We start from the raw sequence: 19140 nt of genomic DNA on the forward strand, positions 1-19140 counted from the left end.
TATTTTAATCTATGCTCTTCCATCAGAGAATTTAAATGATTATCAAAATAAAATAACCTAGCATATAGGAATTATTATCACAGATTACTAGTCAATGTTATTATATTCAGTGGAAAATTTGAATGCATTTCATAAGAGATCTTAAATTTTCATCGATTACTTAGATAATGGCCGATCATGGAGCTTGTTTACAAACATACAATCAAGAACTAGTGAAATGTTAGTTTGAATTCGTTACAATCAGTTTTAATGTATTCAAAATATTTATTTATCTAGGTTTGGAAGAATTGAAGTCAAAAAGGATAAATATTTTAGAAATAATAAGAAAAGAAGAATCTGAGGAAGCAATATTAGAGCGTAATATATCTGCCCTACAGGAAAAATTAAATAATGTTCAATGTAAACTGAAATACCATAAACAACTATATGATGATTACACCAAAACAATACAAGAAACAGAAGCAGGATTCAAAAAGGTATTATAATAATACAACCTCATTAATTTTATTGCTCTATTTCATTTTCAGATTTTGGAAAGTAGTCAAACACTTTTAAATCTTGTGCAACATCAATCTAATAAACTCAAGAACAATACATCAGCATAAGGAACTCTGTCGAATTGATTTGATTGGGATTACTATAATGATGATTAAGTGTATCTGAATTATTTATTTTGAATTAAATATAAATTACATCACTTACATTTAACTGAAAGATTTTTTTTAAATTGAAACACAAACTGTATTAAAATTTACAGAAGTCTCATAATCACTCTTTTTCCTCTTTTTGTCTATATGCTAATGACTTTAGTTTATTTTTGATTAAATTGATGAAATTTTGGTCATCTTTCACTTTCAATATAAACCTCTTAGTTGTTATATTATGTAGTGGCCCAAAAGCTAATGCTACAACAGTACATGCCAAACAAATAACATTGTAAGGCATACTGAAATCAGGAGTAGGCAAAGTAATAATAAGAGTTTCTGTGCGTACTTGAACTAAATATCCATTTCTAGAAGCATTGAAACTATCTCTTATCATCGAACCATCTTGGGGTAAACCCGTAAAATCTCTAGCTAAAGGTAAATGACAACTTATTATTGCTGAACCAACATAGAAACCGTGATTTGCATCTGGAGGATACTCCTGCCATTTCAAAAATGTGAAATCGAAGTCAACTGAAACCATTGTTACAGATTTAGATGGTAAACGAAGTAATAATTCTAGCTGATGATGGCGTGTCCTTAGTTTTCCTGGTTTGAATTTTAGTTGTATCGGTGTCAATTTTTTATTACCAACAGATATTTTCAGAGTGTGTAAATATAACTGCAAATACCAAGGTATATTTTGCAGAATTACAATATCCAAATCACTCCAGTGGTTATTTGAAATCTTAACAATCAGTCCACCAATTTCTTTACCATATCCCGAGAGATATTGATGTGCATAAAGAACTGGAGGTGCCATAATAGCTATTTCTTGTTTTGGGAAGTAATTAGCACCAACTGAAAATGCCTTATCTTTAACTAGATATTTAGCAAATTTTCCCACAGTTCCCCCTCGAATTGATGTGATTATATCCTCAGGCTGTTCTGTTAACCGGAAAGGATTAGATGAATTAGAGGTTATATCAATGAAAATAGTACTAGAGTCAGCTAAGCTACACGTATTTATGACACCTTGTCCAAAAAATTTGATGAGTGACCAATTCTTGGTGCCTAATATCTTACTGTCATAAACCAAGGAAACTGTTTGTTGCAATTCTAGGCTTATTGAAGAGCAATATTCATCAGAACATATACGTCTTAGATTGAGTCCTAGGGAATGATACCTTGTATTATGAATATAGCCTGAGTTCAGGAGTGAACCAAGTCCTGTTTTGGCATTACAGGGAAGCAATTTCTTCCAAGGTGTTAAATTCTCTGTACAGACTATCTCTCTTGGTAGACTAGCATATTTCAAATAACTAGAATTCACTTGATGATATTGATCTACAACTCCTCGTGGTCTTAGTGAATATTCTGGACTTATTGTATTTGTTTGATCAATGAAATTAAAAGAGGCGCAAAGGAGCCCAGAAAGAGAGGCTGTTAATTCTTTCCAATTTTTATCAATGTGGGTAGTTGTTGGTTTGAACCAAGCCCATACCTCTCCACCCGGTGCTGCATCAACAACAGGATACCCCCATTTCTCATAGCGCCATAAGCCATTTGTCAAACTTATATGCAATTCTTCGACATTGTACCTCTCAATCAATTCTCCTATTATTCTAGGAAATATTCTCGAATGGGAAGCTGAAATGAAGAATATTCAAGCTAGTTAACATCATAATAACATAAAGAACTTACAAAAACCGGTATCTGGAACACTCCATTTGGTAGTGAATTGGAAATGATTGTAAACATGATCAGCATTTAGAGGTTTAATGAGAAGTTCTTCAATGAAAGAATCATCTTGACCGAAAATTACTGAAATTAAACTGAGACATATTATAAAGGGAATGTATAGCATCTTAAACTAGTGCAGCAATTTGCTGTATCACCGATGTTTTTCTTATTTTATCATATTTTCTAAGCAAATGACAGGTCCCAAACAAGGGTTAGCTATTTTCTCTGCTAAGTAGCAGTCATTAGTCATAGAAAAGAAAAACGATTATTTCTCAAAATATTGGTTCTAAGATAATTCTGATTTATTTCTACGAGACAACAAATGAATAAATTATATAAACAAACCTATATCATTTGAGTCCAAGGTGGTCGTATCTCGTATCTACATAATCTATTATATGGATTTAAAAAACGCATCCGCCATTTTGTTAATTTACACCTTAGAACATTAATAATATCGTTATTGTTAATATTGTTATTGTATATCTATATTCTAAGATTTACACTTATTCATATACCGAGTAGGTAGGTACTTAATGAATTAGTGGAATTACGTTGATTTTTCTTCAATATTGGTGTACTTGAGTGAAAATAAGAGTCAAGTCGTTCAGAAATATATCGAATATTTCAATCAGGCTTTTCAATAAAAATTCATATAATATTATAACTCTTGATTTCAATTTCAATTTATTCAAACTTAAATTCCTTCCATACAATAATGCCATCAAAATTACACATATGTAGGTAAGGTATATGCCAATATCCCTACAGAAAGCCAGGCGCACTTCGGCAAAAATGCCTGTATTTTGTCTCGCATCCTGCCGGAGATTTACACAATCAATTTAAATTCATATCGTTTACAGTACTTTACTAAACCACTATTTAACTATAATACAATACCCGAAAGCAGCAAAAAATTAAGTGGGCCTGTGCCTCTTGACCTTGACCCCTCTCTGGCGCGGCCCCTGCACTCGACACATTATTTTCAAAATATAACCCGCACCTTCGCCAATTTGCAACAAGGACTAATCTTGCAATTGAGCATAATTGAATTGTTTTTTACAATGATAAAAGTATGGTCGGAAACAGGCGCGGATCCAGGCGCGAACATGAGAGGGGGGAACTTTTAGATATCTCTGTTTCAGAAATTGAGTCAAATTAAATTTTGGCGCAGATCTTGTAATTATTTTAGCCTTAGTAGGTACCCCCCCTGGATCCGCGCTTGGTTGGAAGTGATACCGAGAATCCAGTCCTATTACAAATTTAATGCATTAATGCAAAAGAAACACTTCCACTTATTCTACTCATTATTTTGATTTTCATGGTTTCCGTTGTGTTGGTATTTTAGCATCTTCCATTCTAATACACTTATCAGATATTAATTTACATGAAAGTGACATTTTTCGGAATTCAATCTCAATTACTGACTGTAAAAATATTCCTATCCGCCCAGTACCTACGATGTGGAAGGAAATAATACGCACAACTCTTCCGCCAATTTGATTGACCGATAATTTGTTACATTCGCATCCGCCAATTTAGAGATACCAACGGTTACAATATAAAATATTAGTTACTCCGCATCTAATAGTTTGAAAATTTATATCACAAATATTTGTTACCTAAAAGAATTCTGAACGTATCTATGTGTACATAAGCGAATATTACCTGTACTCATTGTATATGATTGCATTTCAACAATTCATGATATGATGTTATTTATTTTCAATTCACAAAAGTAACGAAGAATCATTATTGCAGTTAATTTTTTGGTGGACGGATATCATGTTGTGCCATAAAATCGCAATTACCGAAAATAATTTAAATGATATCACAAATTCTTCTTCTCAGACCCAATCAAACTTAAGCTACTTGTCACCTGTCCTCATTGAGCCCTGCCTTCACACACAGAAAACTTCATGATGAAATTCTACTGGCAATTGGCCGCGCAACCGCATTTTGTGTACCGCCTCCAGCTGACCTTTAAATTTCGGAATTATACTCAAAAATTAATTATAGAGCTTTAGTACAAAACCTAGATGTTGGAGTTGTAGCTGGAATACCTCCGAGTTAAATAAGTATCGAGCCGTTCCGAAAAACAACGAGTCTACACGACACTTAGTCGTGTTCCGACGACTGTTCGGTTAATCTTACTTTCTGTTTTGCAGCTGGTCTTCAGTTCATGTCAAGCGCGTCTGGCGGTTGTACAGTTCTGACAACGTTGATGCGTGTCTGAGTTGATAGAACTAAATGAGTGTTTATATTCGAATTGGAAGATGAGACGGAATATCGAATTGAAGGACCAAAAATCGTTAATAGTATGATAGTTCCTTTCTCGTGAAATTTCAGTTGCTTCCAATTACTTACATTCGGGTGAAACTGTGAAACGTGTAAGCGGCACTGTCCAAGGCAAACAACAGTGGTGCTGTGGAATTAGTTCTTATTTTTTGTCGGACATCGTGGTACATAACTGAAATAGGACTGCCGGGTTTATCTCAATGTTCCATGACTGTTGAAGCCACGATTTTTGGATATGAAATGTTTGGTATGTATGATCGTCCCGTGTATTTTTAGAATTGTAGCTTCTAACATTAAATGAGGGAATTGTAAATTAGTTTTAAGCTGTATTTAACTCTAACACTGCTTATTTGCATGTATTTCAGTCAATTCCGACCTGTAAACCTGTTTGTTTGTATCCTTCACGTAGACTGGGAAAACCTCTGTGTAATGTTGACCAAACTGTTGTCTCCAATAAATCATTTTATTAGTGGATTAGACTATTATAATCGAAAAATTCGTCAGTTGTCCAGATGTAATCCATAAAATCTGAGATATATTAAGAAAGTATCTTATACTTTCGATTGTAAACAAACTTCATATTTGTGAGGTTAGAAGCTTCGAGGGTTCAGTGATAAGATAACAGTACGTTCGTCTATGTCATCATTTTCCTTGAACATTAACCGCTTGAATTTTCAATGTTGCAAGTGATAATAATAGAATACCGAACGCAGCAAAATTTAAAAAGGAACTTATATTTGTTATTACGATTGAAAGAAAGTCATTTACACTATGATTGACAGCACTTGAAACCCACTCGTATTTTCCAAAAATCGATTTCGTTGTTTGGGAATCCTGTTCATCAACTTCAGATCGTCGTTTGTGTATTCTCCGCCTTCGCTTTTTGTCAGGTCAGCCCATTCATCAGGGTTATGTTCGAAAAGGTGCACTTATGGAAGATACCAAGCTGAACTTTACCTACCTGTAGATACGAGCCAATGATTTCTCTCGCAAGGGAAGGTATATAAAATATCTTGAACATAGCTCAACATTGGAAACTATTAATTTCGGTGATTACAGAGAAGGTAGGTATATGAGCATTAAGATGACTGTTCATTACGGTATGTAGGTATTTTATATCCCGAGATCTGAATTTATATCGCACACCGTGCTTTTCAATAACGCCCTTCTCACTACAAATTTAATACATAGGTATTATATCTCTCAGTAGAAATCCTTTTCTCTGGGCCGGATATGATATACAGGTTGTTTCCAAATAAGTGCGAAAGTACCTATTTAGGGGCTGAATCTTTGTCGAACATTTAAGTATAGGTCTTTCATGGAAGCAAAAACTCTTTCCTTGAAGGGTTACACGGTTTTAAAAATCTGACAAAAAAAGTAATTTTAGATATTTTCTTAAGATTGTTGAAGTGTTGAAACAACGGCATTTTCCGGTCATGTTTTACGAATGAAAAGGTTATCTATGAATATTTTTCATGTTCTTCTAAAGCGGCGAAAATACAACTCCCTGTATTTTTACCACAATTTTTGACGAAACAAAATTTCTCAACTTAGAGATGTGTTGGAAAAACAATTCATTGCGAAAATTGTTCATCTCTTTTGTTGTGTTCTAAAAGTTTCCTACAAAAAAATAAAATACTATATGGTACTTACATGAACGGATCTTCTATCAGTGAAATCGAATAAATCTAGTAGGTGGCTGTTATATTTTCATTTTTTTTTGTTTTCAGTAAAACACGATCATAAAACTCCATATCTTCACCTCTCCAGCAATTTCAAAAAAAGAAGAGCTGATCTTTACATGAAAGATCCACTTTAATTTTTGGCAAGGATTCACCCTCACAAAACTGTCGCACTTATATATAACACCCTGTATATTATAAACCGTAATGAAAAGTCACCTTTAATATCTCTTCTCTGTAGATCGCCTGTAGTACAGAAAAGTGTTCAAGAATACTTCATCAATGTATCTAAGCTATTTTAGCTAATTACCTCATAGCTCTACCTGAATCACAGGATTAAATAAAAAACATTTGTGAAAAACGTAATCGAAAACAGGTGAAGGTGAAGTTAAGAGAGTATTACATGAGAGTCTAGATAACAGCATTGAAGAATACAAGAACTAATGGTCTTGGAGAATAATATGTGTTGAAAGGATTCTAAAAAAAATTTTTTTTTCTAATTTGAACATTTATATTAATAAGATATTCAATATAATAAAAATATGAAATACAACAATCTGCCATGTTATCTGCAGAACCAATCAGAGCAAATGACGTCACTTTTAAGTGTAACCCATATACATACGTAGTCCATGATAAAACCTTACCTTGTGTCGCTTTCTAGTTTTGTTTCTACATTATTTGATTATACAGCTTGCAGTGTATTTTGTTGGATTTAATTTTGTTGAATGTGGTTTGATAAATAACACAAAATAAACAATGAAAGGTTATAAGACAGTTTCTCAACCGTTACGTCTTAAGAGGACACCTAGAAACCTGACGTTTTCACGCTTGCTTTGAAAACCGAACAGAAAAATGTGTCATCATTTGCAACTTTTATTGCCAAATAAGTTTTTTTTGGAAAAAGATTCACTCCCATTATAAAAAAGAGGATTTTCCACATCACTCATCTAGCCTATTAATTCGTCAAAATATTCGAGATAATTTCTTCTACGTGAAAATTACCGAGACTGGCCAGTGAGATTAAAAAGGTGTGTCATCAATTCGAATTCATTGTATCGACTTCATTCCTACTATAATTTTTAATACACCAATATCTACGCCAATAAATAATCCGAGCATCGAAATATTTTTTTAAAACGCACTTTCAGAAATTGATTTCAGAACTTGGAAAGAGAGAAAAGCCGGCCAAAATCATATCAGGACAATACGATGAGATTTGTTGAGTTTTTGAGATGAAAATCCTTGAATGAAAACAATATTAGAAAAATACTGATTATTATTGATTAGTATTATCTCATCCAGTTCGAATGAAATTGATTCTAACGAATAAAAATGAAATAATATAGTACAACCACCACCACTGTTTATTATTTCTTTTGATTTTTTGAATCTGAAACTGAAAAATTAATATCATCTCGCTTGGTTCGATCGAGAAGTTATTATAATTCCGAAATGAATTAATAAATAAATATATTAATTCCACAATAATAAATGTTACCTCGTACAACAGTAAAAATCTAGAAAACTATACAAAGAAAATAATATTTAGCTTCAACTTTCAAAAACTCCATGGTTAAAATAAAAAGGTTATATTTGAAAGAATATTCTTGAAAAACCATACAATCTGTACGCCAACTCTTGTTACTAACAAAATGTTGAATATTCGATTTAATTTAATTTAGTTAATTTCGTTTTTAGCATTTCTATTTTTCAATCACTGAAGCTTATTCGTTTAATTTTTTTTTGTTCGGTTAAAGCTTTTCTTTTAGTCCATTGAAATATTTTGGGAGAAGTGTAGTTATTTTCAGTACCTACCAAGAAGACGTGAGACCAAGCAAGTGTTCGAATCATAAAAAACTTCCGTGAAAGAATCGTGGAGTTGGTACTGCAATTTTCCAACCAGGTGGGTGATTTTCTTACCGGTACTTGAAATTGTATACAGATTACAGCCCACATTACAGAAAATCTTGCTTCAATTGCAAATAATGCGAAATTCGAAACAAACAACTCCTGGTTCCAATCCAGCGAATATTATTCATTATCAATTTTTTTTTAGCTCATTGTGTGCGGTAGAAGGCATTAAATAAAATTTTGTGTTTCAGTGGAGAAACCAATAAGAATAATAAATTCGTTCTCAAAGAGTGTAGGATGTGAAGTGATTATAGATGTTTGAGCACCTCATAAAATTGAATAAACTTTCACTTCGTTAAGCTAAACCACTCAAATGAACCAGAATCTTGGAAGTATGTTCTAAAATGTCTTGTTGGGTTATCTGGCGTTTTCTCCAATTCGTTTTTTGTCAGTTTCATGGACCAAATGGACCAAACCAGAAATGCCACAGGCCAGTACTCAAGAAATAAAATTCCAGATAACAACAAGGAATTTACCAGAGATGAAAAATTTCTTATGAGGAGTTCAGATTTGATGACTTTATAGATACTCTAATTGAATTCAAAAAAGATATAAAACATTGTTAATGATGAGTTCAGATGGGGAAAACAATATGATTTTAGAAATTGAGTGTTATAAGGAATTTGAAACTATCGGTCATAGGACTAGGATCAGGGGCGGATCCAGGCGATGTCTGAGGGGGGGGCCATAGAAACTCACGGCTCATATCGATTAGCAAAATAGCGGAATTTTTGTTGGTATCTATCGAGACACGTGTTTTTTTATAGAAAGGTGTATTTTAGTATATCATATCAAATTCAGTTTTCAAAATTTTTGTTGTACAAAACACAAGTTCAAACAATTTCATGAATATATGTAGATTTATTTCATGAGAAAACTAATGGCACAAGAAAGTATGAGGTATAGAAAAAAAATAATATTTTTGCATAGAAATCAACATTTCAATTACCACAGTTAGAATGATCCGATTCCGGTCGAATATGCGCCGTTTTTTTCTTTAACGTGTTGCTATTTTGAAGGTTTGTTTATGTCCCTCATAGAAGCCCTAGTCGCTATTCGCAAAAAATTGAGACATTCGAATTTCACGAGCCTTTGTTGAAACAAATTTTTCACCAGCAAAATTGTTTGGCATGGACAGCAAGAGAGGTAATCACTTGGGCCAGGTCCGGACTATAAGGTGGATGCATAAGAACCTCTGGCGAGTCACTATCGATGTGTGTGACCTTACGTTGTCCCTATGGAACACAATTCCTCTCCTATTGGTTGCTTCTGGGCGATTGCTTCCTTCAGGTCCGGACTATAAGGTGGATGCATAAGAACCTCTGGCGAGTCACTATCGATGTGTGTGGCCTTACGTTGTCCCTATGGAACACAATTCCTCTCCTATTGGTTGCTTCTGGGCGATTGCTTCCTTCAGAAGGCCCAAATGTTGACAGTACAGTTCCGAGTCAATATTTGTGCCTTAGGGGAGCAGCTTATGTAGATAATTCCCTGCCAAACCCACCAAATACATAGCAAAACCTTCCTGACCGTTTCCGACAGCTCACCGCTTTTTTACTAGGACCGTTTTCGTTTGACGTTGTCGGAAGTCATCCACTTTTCATCACCAGCCACCAACCGTTTCCAAAATAGGGTTATTTTGTTGCGATTCAGCAGCGATTCGCAGATGGAAATTCGGTCCAAGAAGTTTTTTGCGGTAACTCGTTTGGTACCCATACATCTAGCTTCTTCTTGAGACCAGCCTTATGCAAATGGTTCCAGACGGTTTTTTGTGCAATCTTTAACTCTTGAGCAATGGAAACAGGACCAGAAAATGTCCATGATTTTGTCGATATTTTCGTCAATTGGTCTCCAGCGCGTGATGCATCTTTGGCATAGAAATTACCGGAACGGAATCGACGAAACCAAAATTGCGCTTAATTGGCTATTACGGTATCAAGACCAAAAACACTATTTAAATTTTCAGCCGCTTGGCTCGTATTTTCGCCTTTATCGAAGAAAAACTCAAATATAACGTATTTCTTCCTTGTTATTTTGTCCATCTTCAACGCGCGCTTGAACTAAACTGAGTAAACTAATCACAAAACTGTCGCAAAAGATAATGTGGTACGAAATCTCATCTTTCTAACGCCATGTAGTGGAACCCGATCGGAGCTATGCATTGGAAAAAATATTAAAAACTAAATAAGTGCATTTTCTTCGATGATTCAGGATACACTTTTATATTCATAAAGTCCGCGAGGGGGGGGCCATGGCCCCCATGGCCCCCCCCCCTGGATCCGCCCCTGACTAGGATGCTCCTTTCGAAAACACCTCTGGCAAGAATTCAGTCATTCCAAATTTCATTGAACATTCAAATCAAATTATTTTTTACAGAAATAGGTATTTTCGTAGCATTAGTACGTTAATCTATTTGATTTTATTTAATATTTCGACGGAGAAAGGGAGTAGAAAAAAATTCCATATATAACTTATCATCTCAATTATGAAGTGTGCAATTCAATATTTCAAGTTTTATTCGATTCAATTTTTTTTCGCTGCCTCAAGTTTTTCCTCAAAATTATAATAAGACAATTAATCTCGCAATTAATATAAGAGTCGGTTGCATTCATCCTTGATCGAGAACACAATATTATAGAGGCCGAAAAACAAAGAATCAGATTGAACAAGATGCATTTCCCTTTTGGGAAATGCATACTACAATCATGAAATTGAGTTGATCTGATCGTACCGAATGAAATATTACTGCCAAACTCTTATACATTTTTGAAAATATTCGTATTTCAGAAAGAATGAACCCGGATTCGAATTCCGCCAATATAGATATATGAACAAATATAGGTAAGGTAAATAGTTTGTTAGCGTGCAGACAAATTTTGAATTCTGGAAAAAGTACCTCCTCGAGCGGGACTCGAACCTCTGAAAATATTTGTCTGCACGCCAACAAATTATATACCTTATATTTATTACACAGACGCTATAATCCATCATTATTGAATTGAATAAATATTTCCGAGACTACGAAACCGACAGAATTGAGATGTTGGGTGTTGTTATGTAATAAAAGTTTCAATCACAGCATACGAACCATAGAAAAATTACCGAGGATATTGAAAAAGAATGTTTTGATATCGGTGATATTAAGCTTTTTACAAAATATCGAGAAATTCGGAGAATAATAAAAGAAAGGACTTATCTACTATCTCATTATGAGAACTATTTCAAGCTTCATGTAGAATATTAGTAGAAAACTCCGTCCGTCTATCTTCTGGATTTTTTCTCGGAAAATAAAACGTGATCCATGAATTTTAAAGAAAAAAAATCAACGGACAAAAAAAAAATTGATATACTTAATTCATTCTCACATAATGATGCAATTGAAAACATTAATTAGTTTATTACCACAATGATACTTTAAAAACGGGAATAGTAAATCATAGTGGAAAATTTTCAGTGAGAGATTCTACGATGAAAGAATAGATACCTAATAAACCATAGAACAAATTTGCAATTTGACGATTCCACCATGACCACAAGAACATAGTCTGAAAGCCATGCAAGACTCGCACATTTCACAGGGTTGTTACGCCAAACTTTGAAACCCAATTTCGGCGGAAGTGTGCCGGCTCCAATCGATATTAGTGAAGTTTTCGGTCCTAGACCTAAAATAAAATGAATCACGTAACTGGATCCTTTATGTAGGCGATATTTCATTAACCCTGCATGGTAATGTTGAATAGCTAACACGAAACATTCCGTGAAGTTTTGGTTTATTATTTTCATTAATAAACCTTTGGAATTTGCAATAATAAACTTTTGAAGTTCTCGGATAAAAATATTTTTCAATCTTTCCATTTCAATATTATCATATCTACAAGGGGGATGTATCTTGTAGAGGCGCCTTTCAGAAATGTTCTATTTATTAAATATCATCGCAATGACGCAAAAAAATAAAGAAACCATCTCCTTAATGATTATCACTCACAAGAGCGCATTTGTATAATTATCCTTTTTCTTTTATTTTCTTATCAGTATTGACGAATAAAAAGCTGTTTATCAAACCTTAAATCTATTTTCCAGAAGCACTTTGTTTTAATGCTGAAATATTCCATATTCACAGTAATTGATCTACATAAATGTAGGACTGAAAAATTGTTGAGGGACCGAAATATATTTGTCGTGAGCTGAGAAAAATTGTGGCGCCTTTATTATTTTTTTTCACTCAATTTTAGGTTAGGTGAATTAAAACATGATAATTTCCACTATCTTTGTTCTATTTGTCGATAAAGAATTTCCATCAACTATGGACTGAATTCATTGAATAAATACATATTAACTCAGCAGTGCTACCCTCAAACTTCAAATACAATCATAATGCATAGATATGAATAACTTTCTAATTAACGCAAAAAAACTAAGAAAGCCATTTCCTCAATGATTAATTATCATTTCGTTTTGATATAATAATTACCTCTACTGGCTTTTGTCGATATTTCTCATTTTGAACAACAGGGTACAAAAGCGTTATGATCTTTTTGCTTTTTTTTATTTGAAATTCTGCCATAGTAATAATAACCTCAAGTTTTTTTTACCTTAGGATTCGACATTTATTGATATACATTTCGTTAATATTTGATTCTCATTCTCTATTAAGTATTATTATTATTTAACAGCAGAATTATTTCTTTTTTTCAAGAAAAATTCTTAAATTATATTGGATTGGTTAGTGATGAGCAAGTAGCTCTGCTTACTTCATAGAAAGGGCTTCGTAGCTAAGATAGTGAGAAATGAATATTTCCTCGATATTTTCCAATATTAACACTAAGTTTTTTCAAGAAAACACATACTTGTTGCGCCACGTCCAGCATCTAGGATATTGAATGTAATAAGAAGTGGTAATTAAATCTAATCCGAAGTAAGAACTCCCAGAATCAGCAAGTTCATGTTTAAGTGTTTCGAGCGATTTCTTTTTCATTGTTTAATATTTTTCATATTCTTGTTTTCAACTACATATTTCTTTTTAATGTTTCAATTTTTTTTTTTTTTTTCATTTTTTCTTTAACCATCTCTGTATTGAGGTAAAGAAACTGATTTTCTGAACACTCTTGTATTTACAAATAATAAATACCTACAAATTTTTATCGAAATTCCGAATTTTTCGAAATACGTATTCCTTTTATTATTCACGAAATTAGGGTCAAACCTTCGTATTATCATTTGACAACTAATTACAAAGTTTCTATTCGACGGCATGAATGTTTTCAAATTATAAAAAGAAACTAGCTGACCCGACGAACTTCGCACCGCCCCATAATCAAGAAATATCTGTTACGTTTTTTATCTGAATTAAGTTAATTTCTTTATTAAGTATTGCTGTTGGTATATTAATAAATCAAAATTATTCCAAAAACAAAGTGTTTATTATTCTAATGCTTTATGATACACAATATTCTTAGCAAAAGCTAGCCGCACTGTAAATTGTAACCGTTTAGTCGAACGGCATGTCGTTCGGAATTAGAGGAATCCGTGGAGTTAAAACGTCTTCTCCTTTGTACTTCCCTTTCAAAATTGTGGCTTCTATCACGTTATTCATTAATCTCTTCACCGCAAGTCGGGTGCCATTGCGAAGACGTGGCTATGCCTTGCAATATTGACAAACAACGTTCATTGGTCCAATAGCAACGATATGCAGTGTACTGTAGTCAATTTCTTTGTTATAATTAAATGCAGCTCTATATGGGTTAAACGCAATACTTCTATTTTGTTGGTTCCGGTTCCATCGATTCCTTTCAACTTCATTCCGCGTTTCACGTTGCTCATCAGTTCGACTTGTTCTTGTATTTCTTTGACTTGCAGCATTACGGGTTCTGCGACTTTTGTTCGTACGTCTAATTGCCGGCATTTTTAGAAACAAAAATTCAACTGAAAAAAAAAACTATAGTACCTATTCTTTTGTAAAAGTATGAAAATGGTCTATCAAAACTTTCCAACACTATATTAATTTGACTAACCTTGTTGAACAAACACTTAAGAAAAAAACATACTACAAATTATCCTGTAGAAACCAATGTGAAAAGTACACTAAGAAATGGTAAATGAATTATGTAGGTATTTTGTTATTATAACTCCGACCACAGACCAACTCCGACCGATATATTTGCAAAGATCATGTAAACTACACTTCTTTGTTTTAATGTCAACTACGTGAATATTATTGCCAGTGACACATTATTTTATTAAAAAAGTGAAATTTTCTAGTTTCCTGTGCAATTTTCGTATTTTTTTCTTTTTTAAGAATCTTCTCCTTATAATAACAAATACAACAAAAAAAGAATTTGTGAAATCGGTCCAGCCATTCACGCGTGATGCCGTGACCAAGGGAAAAATGGATTTATTTTTATATATATAGATTAACGAAATCATTTCGCTCAATAACAAAATTAATTTTGACTATTTACTTTAGACTACCACAATACTTCAATATTTCTTTTGGTTATCATGTTTAAGGCCGGTTTGATGGATTGAACCCCGTAATCTAATTCTAAATACTCATTCATTTCCAATTTAAAATCTCAATTTATAGAAACTGCAAAATTCTAAAAATAATTATTCCGTTCATTGTACGTTTTTTCTGAATTCTTGTGTAATGGTGGGTTGCCATTCAAAACAACATTTAATAAAGGTTCTAGTCCTAATAGTTCTGAAATTTCCATTGGATTTCACATTTACTAAACGCGGCTCAAACCCCGCAGAACGATGTAAGATTTTTTCTCTACGAGTTGAATATTCTGTGAAATAGGAAGGAATAATAAACCTTAGCGCAAAATTTGCAGCCATTCATCTGATTGTTTCCGTTTCGTAGTAGAGAATTATAAATTTGATGCTTAGAACAGTACTTCCTCCGATGTTGTGGGAAGAGGAAGAAATATTATAATATGATGTTGTTTTAAATTTGTCGGAGTAATGATGACTGGAGAATTTCTCCTTCGTAAACGCTCGAAGTGTTATGGAATAACGCGTCCGGATTGTTTTGAATACTGAAATCGTTGTTACAGGAAATGTGGGCTTGGGTGGAAAATGCATCTCTTTCGAGATTAATTACTTACAAGACCTTATCTTCTGATAGTCTTTATAATGAAGAGATTCTGTGAAGTAAGTGGCGTAATAAATTACTGTTAAATTTCAATATTTAGATTTTTAATTGTTTTCATTCAGGTATGAGGAAGTTATTATGAAATATTTTGGTCTTTTATTATTCTGAATCTATGGGTACTAGGACTTCACAGCTGATATATACATTCGATATCATCCTACTAGCCCTACCATTGATATCCGATAAATTATTGTTTTTGAGAGTTCGTTCCCTGAACCAAATGTCTGTAATTTTCGGATTTTGAGCGTATAATGTCTTGAGCAATGAGGTTCTACTTATCTGTCCGTTTGCCTGGCTGTAAACACGATAACTCCCAGAAGGAAAAACCTAGAAATTTTCAGGGTAGGAATCTAGAATTCCATAATTAAATTCTCAATGGGCAAAATTCGATTAATTCCAAACTAAAATATTTACTATAATACAGATTAAATTAAGATGTTAAATGACCAATGACAAATTTTATGTTGACTATGTCACCAGAATCACAGATTTACAAAAAGAAGATCGGGCAAACATAAACAAGATTTAAAAAAAATATATAAACGCCTAAAATTATGGTGCAACACATTTTTCATTTACATTCGATATGCATTTAGTATCTACTGCCAGTTGAGGGTGAATCAAGAGGAACCCATGATATATCGTTAAACTGAAGAGCAAGAATTCCATAAGAGGGTACTGAATAAGCCTGAATAGAACCTAGAATTACTATGTAAGTGAAACTATCATGAGAAGTTTCTTTATGGTTGGGTTCTTCTAGCTTAACGGTAAAGCTAGCAGAACCCAGGATTTTTTAAAAAAACTTAAATTCAGAAATTTGGCAGCGGGATCAAGCGTGAGCCAAAAAAATTGCGATGTAATCAGATTGTCAATAAAAAATAGATCTTAGCTTATTGGTTCTGCTAGCTTGACGTTAAGCTAGCAGAACCCCAATTTCTCCCACAATTGCAGAAGATTTCAATAGGGTTATAAATTTGCCTAAAATTATATGGTCAAACAAAATCGAACATTGCAAAGTGGTTCTGCTAGCTTCTTTGGGGGTCAATATTTTGCACTCATCATTTTCAACATTCATTTTCAACATCATTAGTTGTGAACATTAACATCTACTTCAACCTCGCAGTGTGATCGCTCTGAAAATTTCAGAATTCACGTCTAAAAATGTACACAGAATCCAGAAATCAAATAAAAAAATTATTCTGTCAATCATCCCCAGAAATTTTCGATAAATTATATAGCTTTCTGCGTGAAATTTGTTAATAATAATGATTGTAATTTTGACTCTTAATTTTGAATGTTAAAATCAAGGAATCCAATGGAATAATAATTGCGCAATTAGCTTCGATTTTTGCATGTTCAGGCTTGTTTCTATGCCAACATTCCATTTTGTTGAATATACATCAAATTGATTTATAACAACCCTTATTATAGCAATCAATTCTGCAATATTTAGTTATTACCAAAAAATTCTGATTGACATATTCAAATAAGGCATTCTAATACTTAAGACTGTAAGTAGGTATTCGGAAATTTTGCCGTTCATTCGGTTGAATCAAAATTTTCTCATAAAAAATTCTCCATTTCGTGAATAATTCCAGGTTAAAAATAAGAAAAAGGATGATTCACAATTTCGATCGAATATGTCTTGATTATTAATCGCTTTCATTGAGGAGGGTCGCCTTTCTTAAATGTTTTATTTCTTCTTTATTCTTATTTATTATTATACCATTTCTTCTATGTATTTTTTGTTGACTTTTTAATGCGTGTGAAAACATACATACCATTCTGAAAGATGGCTTTCCTCAAAGGAATTTTTCCTAATTATTCAAATGCTTTCCTCTCAACTCGTAACGAGGATATGAAATTATTTCACATTTATTCGAATGTTTCAACTCCCAAATAATGTATGGTGTTGCTGCAAGAACTTAATTGGCGTCAAGATAATAATAACTGTGCTTCTGATGAACTTTTGAGATAACACAGTTGCGATGATACCCAACGAAACGAAATATCGGGTTACACCTCCGTTGGGAGCAAAGTTGAAATGAGGATATGAAAATTTTCGGCTTGAAATCGGCAAATGAATCACTTGGTGATCTCGAAGAAATTGAGTTGCACCATTGATAAGCGGAATTGTGACCTCGAAAGAGAAAGGAGAAAAAATTAATAAACTAGTTTGGGTATGAGAAGAAAATATTTCGCGGCATGTTGACGTCATATTATCGACCAGAATTTTAATCAGGGAATTATTTTAGTGTAGGCACCAATCTTCATATTTTTTTCGATGTCAATAAATTAACAGAAAAATTAGAAAGATTTAGAAATTTAGGGCTCTAACGTGAAGTCAGCACGCTTTCGCCTAAAAAATACCTGAAAAATTTCAAACCTCTAAGTTATTCCTTATCAAAAATTCAAGATGAAAATTTTTGTGATCCTGTTTTGATTCCGGAGTTGAAATTCAATATTCACCTATCTATTGAAATTTTCTATTTCTGTTCCTAATTTCAAATTTATTACTGTAGAATGTAAGACCAAGAACAATTTAGCTTATATAAAAAAACCTTCAGTTGAAGAGAATTTGAACCTTCACATTAAAGTAAATGTTAAAAAAAATTAATGTGTTTGCATTTTATTATTTTTGTGGTAGGTACATAATGATGTCACAACAATTCACTGCAAACTTATGATAAAGATATAAAGCAATCGAAATAGATGTAAATATAAAATTTAATTTGTATATTCATCTGAATATAACCTATCACTGCAGGAGAAACCTACTCTCGCAGTCAAATTGAAAATCCTCGCTAAAAGGAATATTTACTCATCCAATTAATAAATTAATAAAATATTAAATATAAAAAATATTGAGCTCTGTCTTGTCCGGTCCTTGTTGCTCTACTGGTACTGGTAGCTTTTTGGTCATCGTCTTCGTAGTCCCGCCAATCCGTGGGCATGTCCAGGAATGTATTTATTATTATTATGATATTAAACTATGAATTTCTAGGAATAATAGTATTTGGGGACAATTGAACAAATTTTGTTTCTTCAAATCTTTAATCTGGTTCAAAGTTTTAATTGTAATTGAAGGTAATTGAGTGAAATTATTGAATTATCCATCATTCCTTACCCTTGGATCAGTAATAATCCAACGATAATCCAGGACCGGTCCTAAAACAGTTTGAAGGTTGTACCAAGCTGCTTGATAATTGTCAAAACAAAAAAACAGCCATTTGGTAGACCAAACTCGTGTCTCTATTCTTTCCTTATCACTTATTTGCTGATAAGAGAGCCCTGCTGAAAGTGACACTAAGTTTAACTGCTAATAGCTCTTCACTATTCACTTCCCTTTCCACAGTTCATTAGGTCGTTAGATAAGTCAGGTGTGTGAAATAACGTTACGAGTTGAATTTTAGAGGGGCCAAATATACTACTGTGTATCTCATTGAAAAAGCATATCTAATTCGATCAGAATTAGGACGATGAAGATATTTCGATTTTTCATTAATCGAAAGGTCTTTGGATCAAACCTAATATAACTTTGTTATTTGAATGAGATTTTGAAAGTGAAATCTAGAAGAATTAGTGACTTTTTGATAATCATTGCGAACTCTACAGAGTTTTCAAAATGAGACGATTCATTGATGACTTATTCAGACGTAAACATGTTTATTACAAATGGCACACCCTATTTTTCATTTTTTCATCT

General features: G+C 33.0%; 3 protein-coding genes across 3 annotated transcripts in view; 2 read left to right on the forward strand and 1 right to left on the reverse strand.

The window, feature by feature from the left end:
- Positions 1–14: 14 nt before the first annotated feature.
- On the forward strand, positions 15–839 carry LOC123678361 (Sjoegren syndrome nuclear autoantigen 1 homolog). The gene is made up of 3 exons (XM_045615351.1): positions 15–219; positions 277–476; positions 528–839. Exons 1-3 carry the CDS (start codon positions 168–170, stop codon positions 603–605), a joined length of 330 nt encoding a protein of 109 aa, XP_045471307.1. The 5' UTR covers positions 15–167; the 3' UTR covers positions 606–839.
- Positions 499–2613, reverse strand: LOC123678358 (GPI transamidase component PIG-T). Its single transcript, XM_045615347.1, has 2 exons — positions 2349–2613; positions 499–2294 (listed from the first exon to the last, which is right to left on the reverse strand). The coding sequence occupies exons 1-2, from the start codon at positions 2509–2511 to the stop codon at positions 769–771; spliced, it is 1689 nt and encodes a 562-aa protein (XP_045471303.1). The 5' UTR covers positions 2512–2613; the 3' UTR covers positions 499–768.
- A 1791-nt stretch (positions 2614–4404) lies between these two features.
- The window catches only part of LOC123678360 (LIM domain transcription factor LMO4-B), a 108466-nt gene continuing 93730 nt past the window's right edge, over positions 4405–19140 (forward strand). The window contains exon 1 of the mRNA XM_045615350.1: positions 4405–4932. The gene's annotated coding sequence lies outside the window, so the exon portion shown is untranslated. The remainder of the gene's footprint in view (positions 4933–19140) is intronic.

This window comes from Harmonia axyridis, chromosome 4, assembly GCF_914767665.1.
Source record: "Harmonia axyridis chromosome 4, icHarAxyr1.1, whole genome shotgun sequence".
In the NCBI taxonomy this organism is placed as follows: domain Eukaryota; kingdom Metazoa; phylum Arthropoda; class Insecta; order Coleoptera; family Coccinellidae; genus Harmonia; species Harmonia axyridis.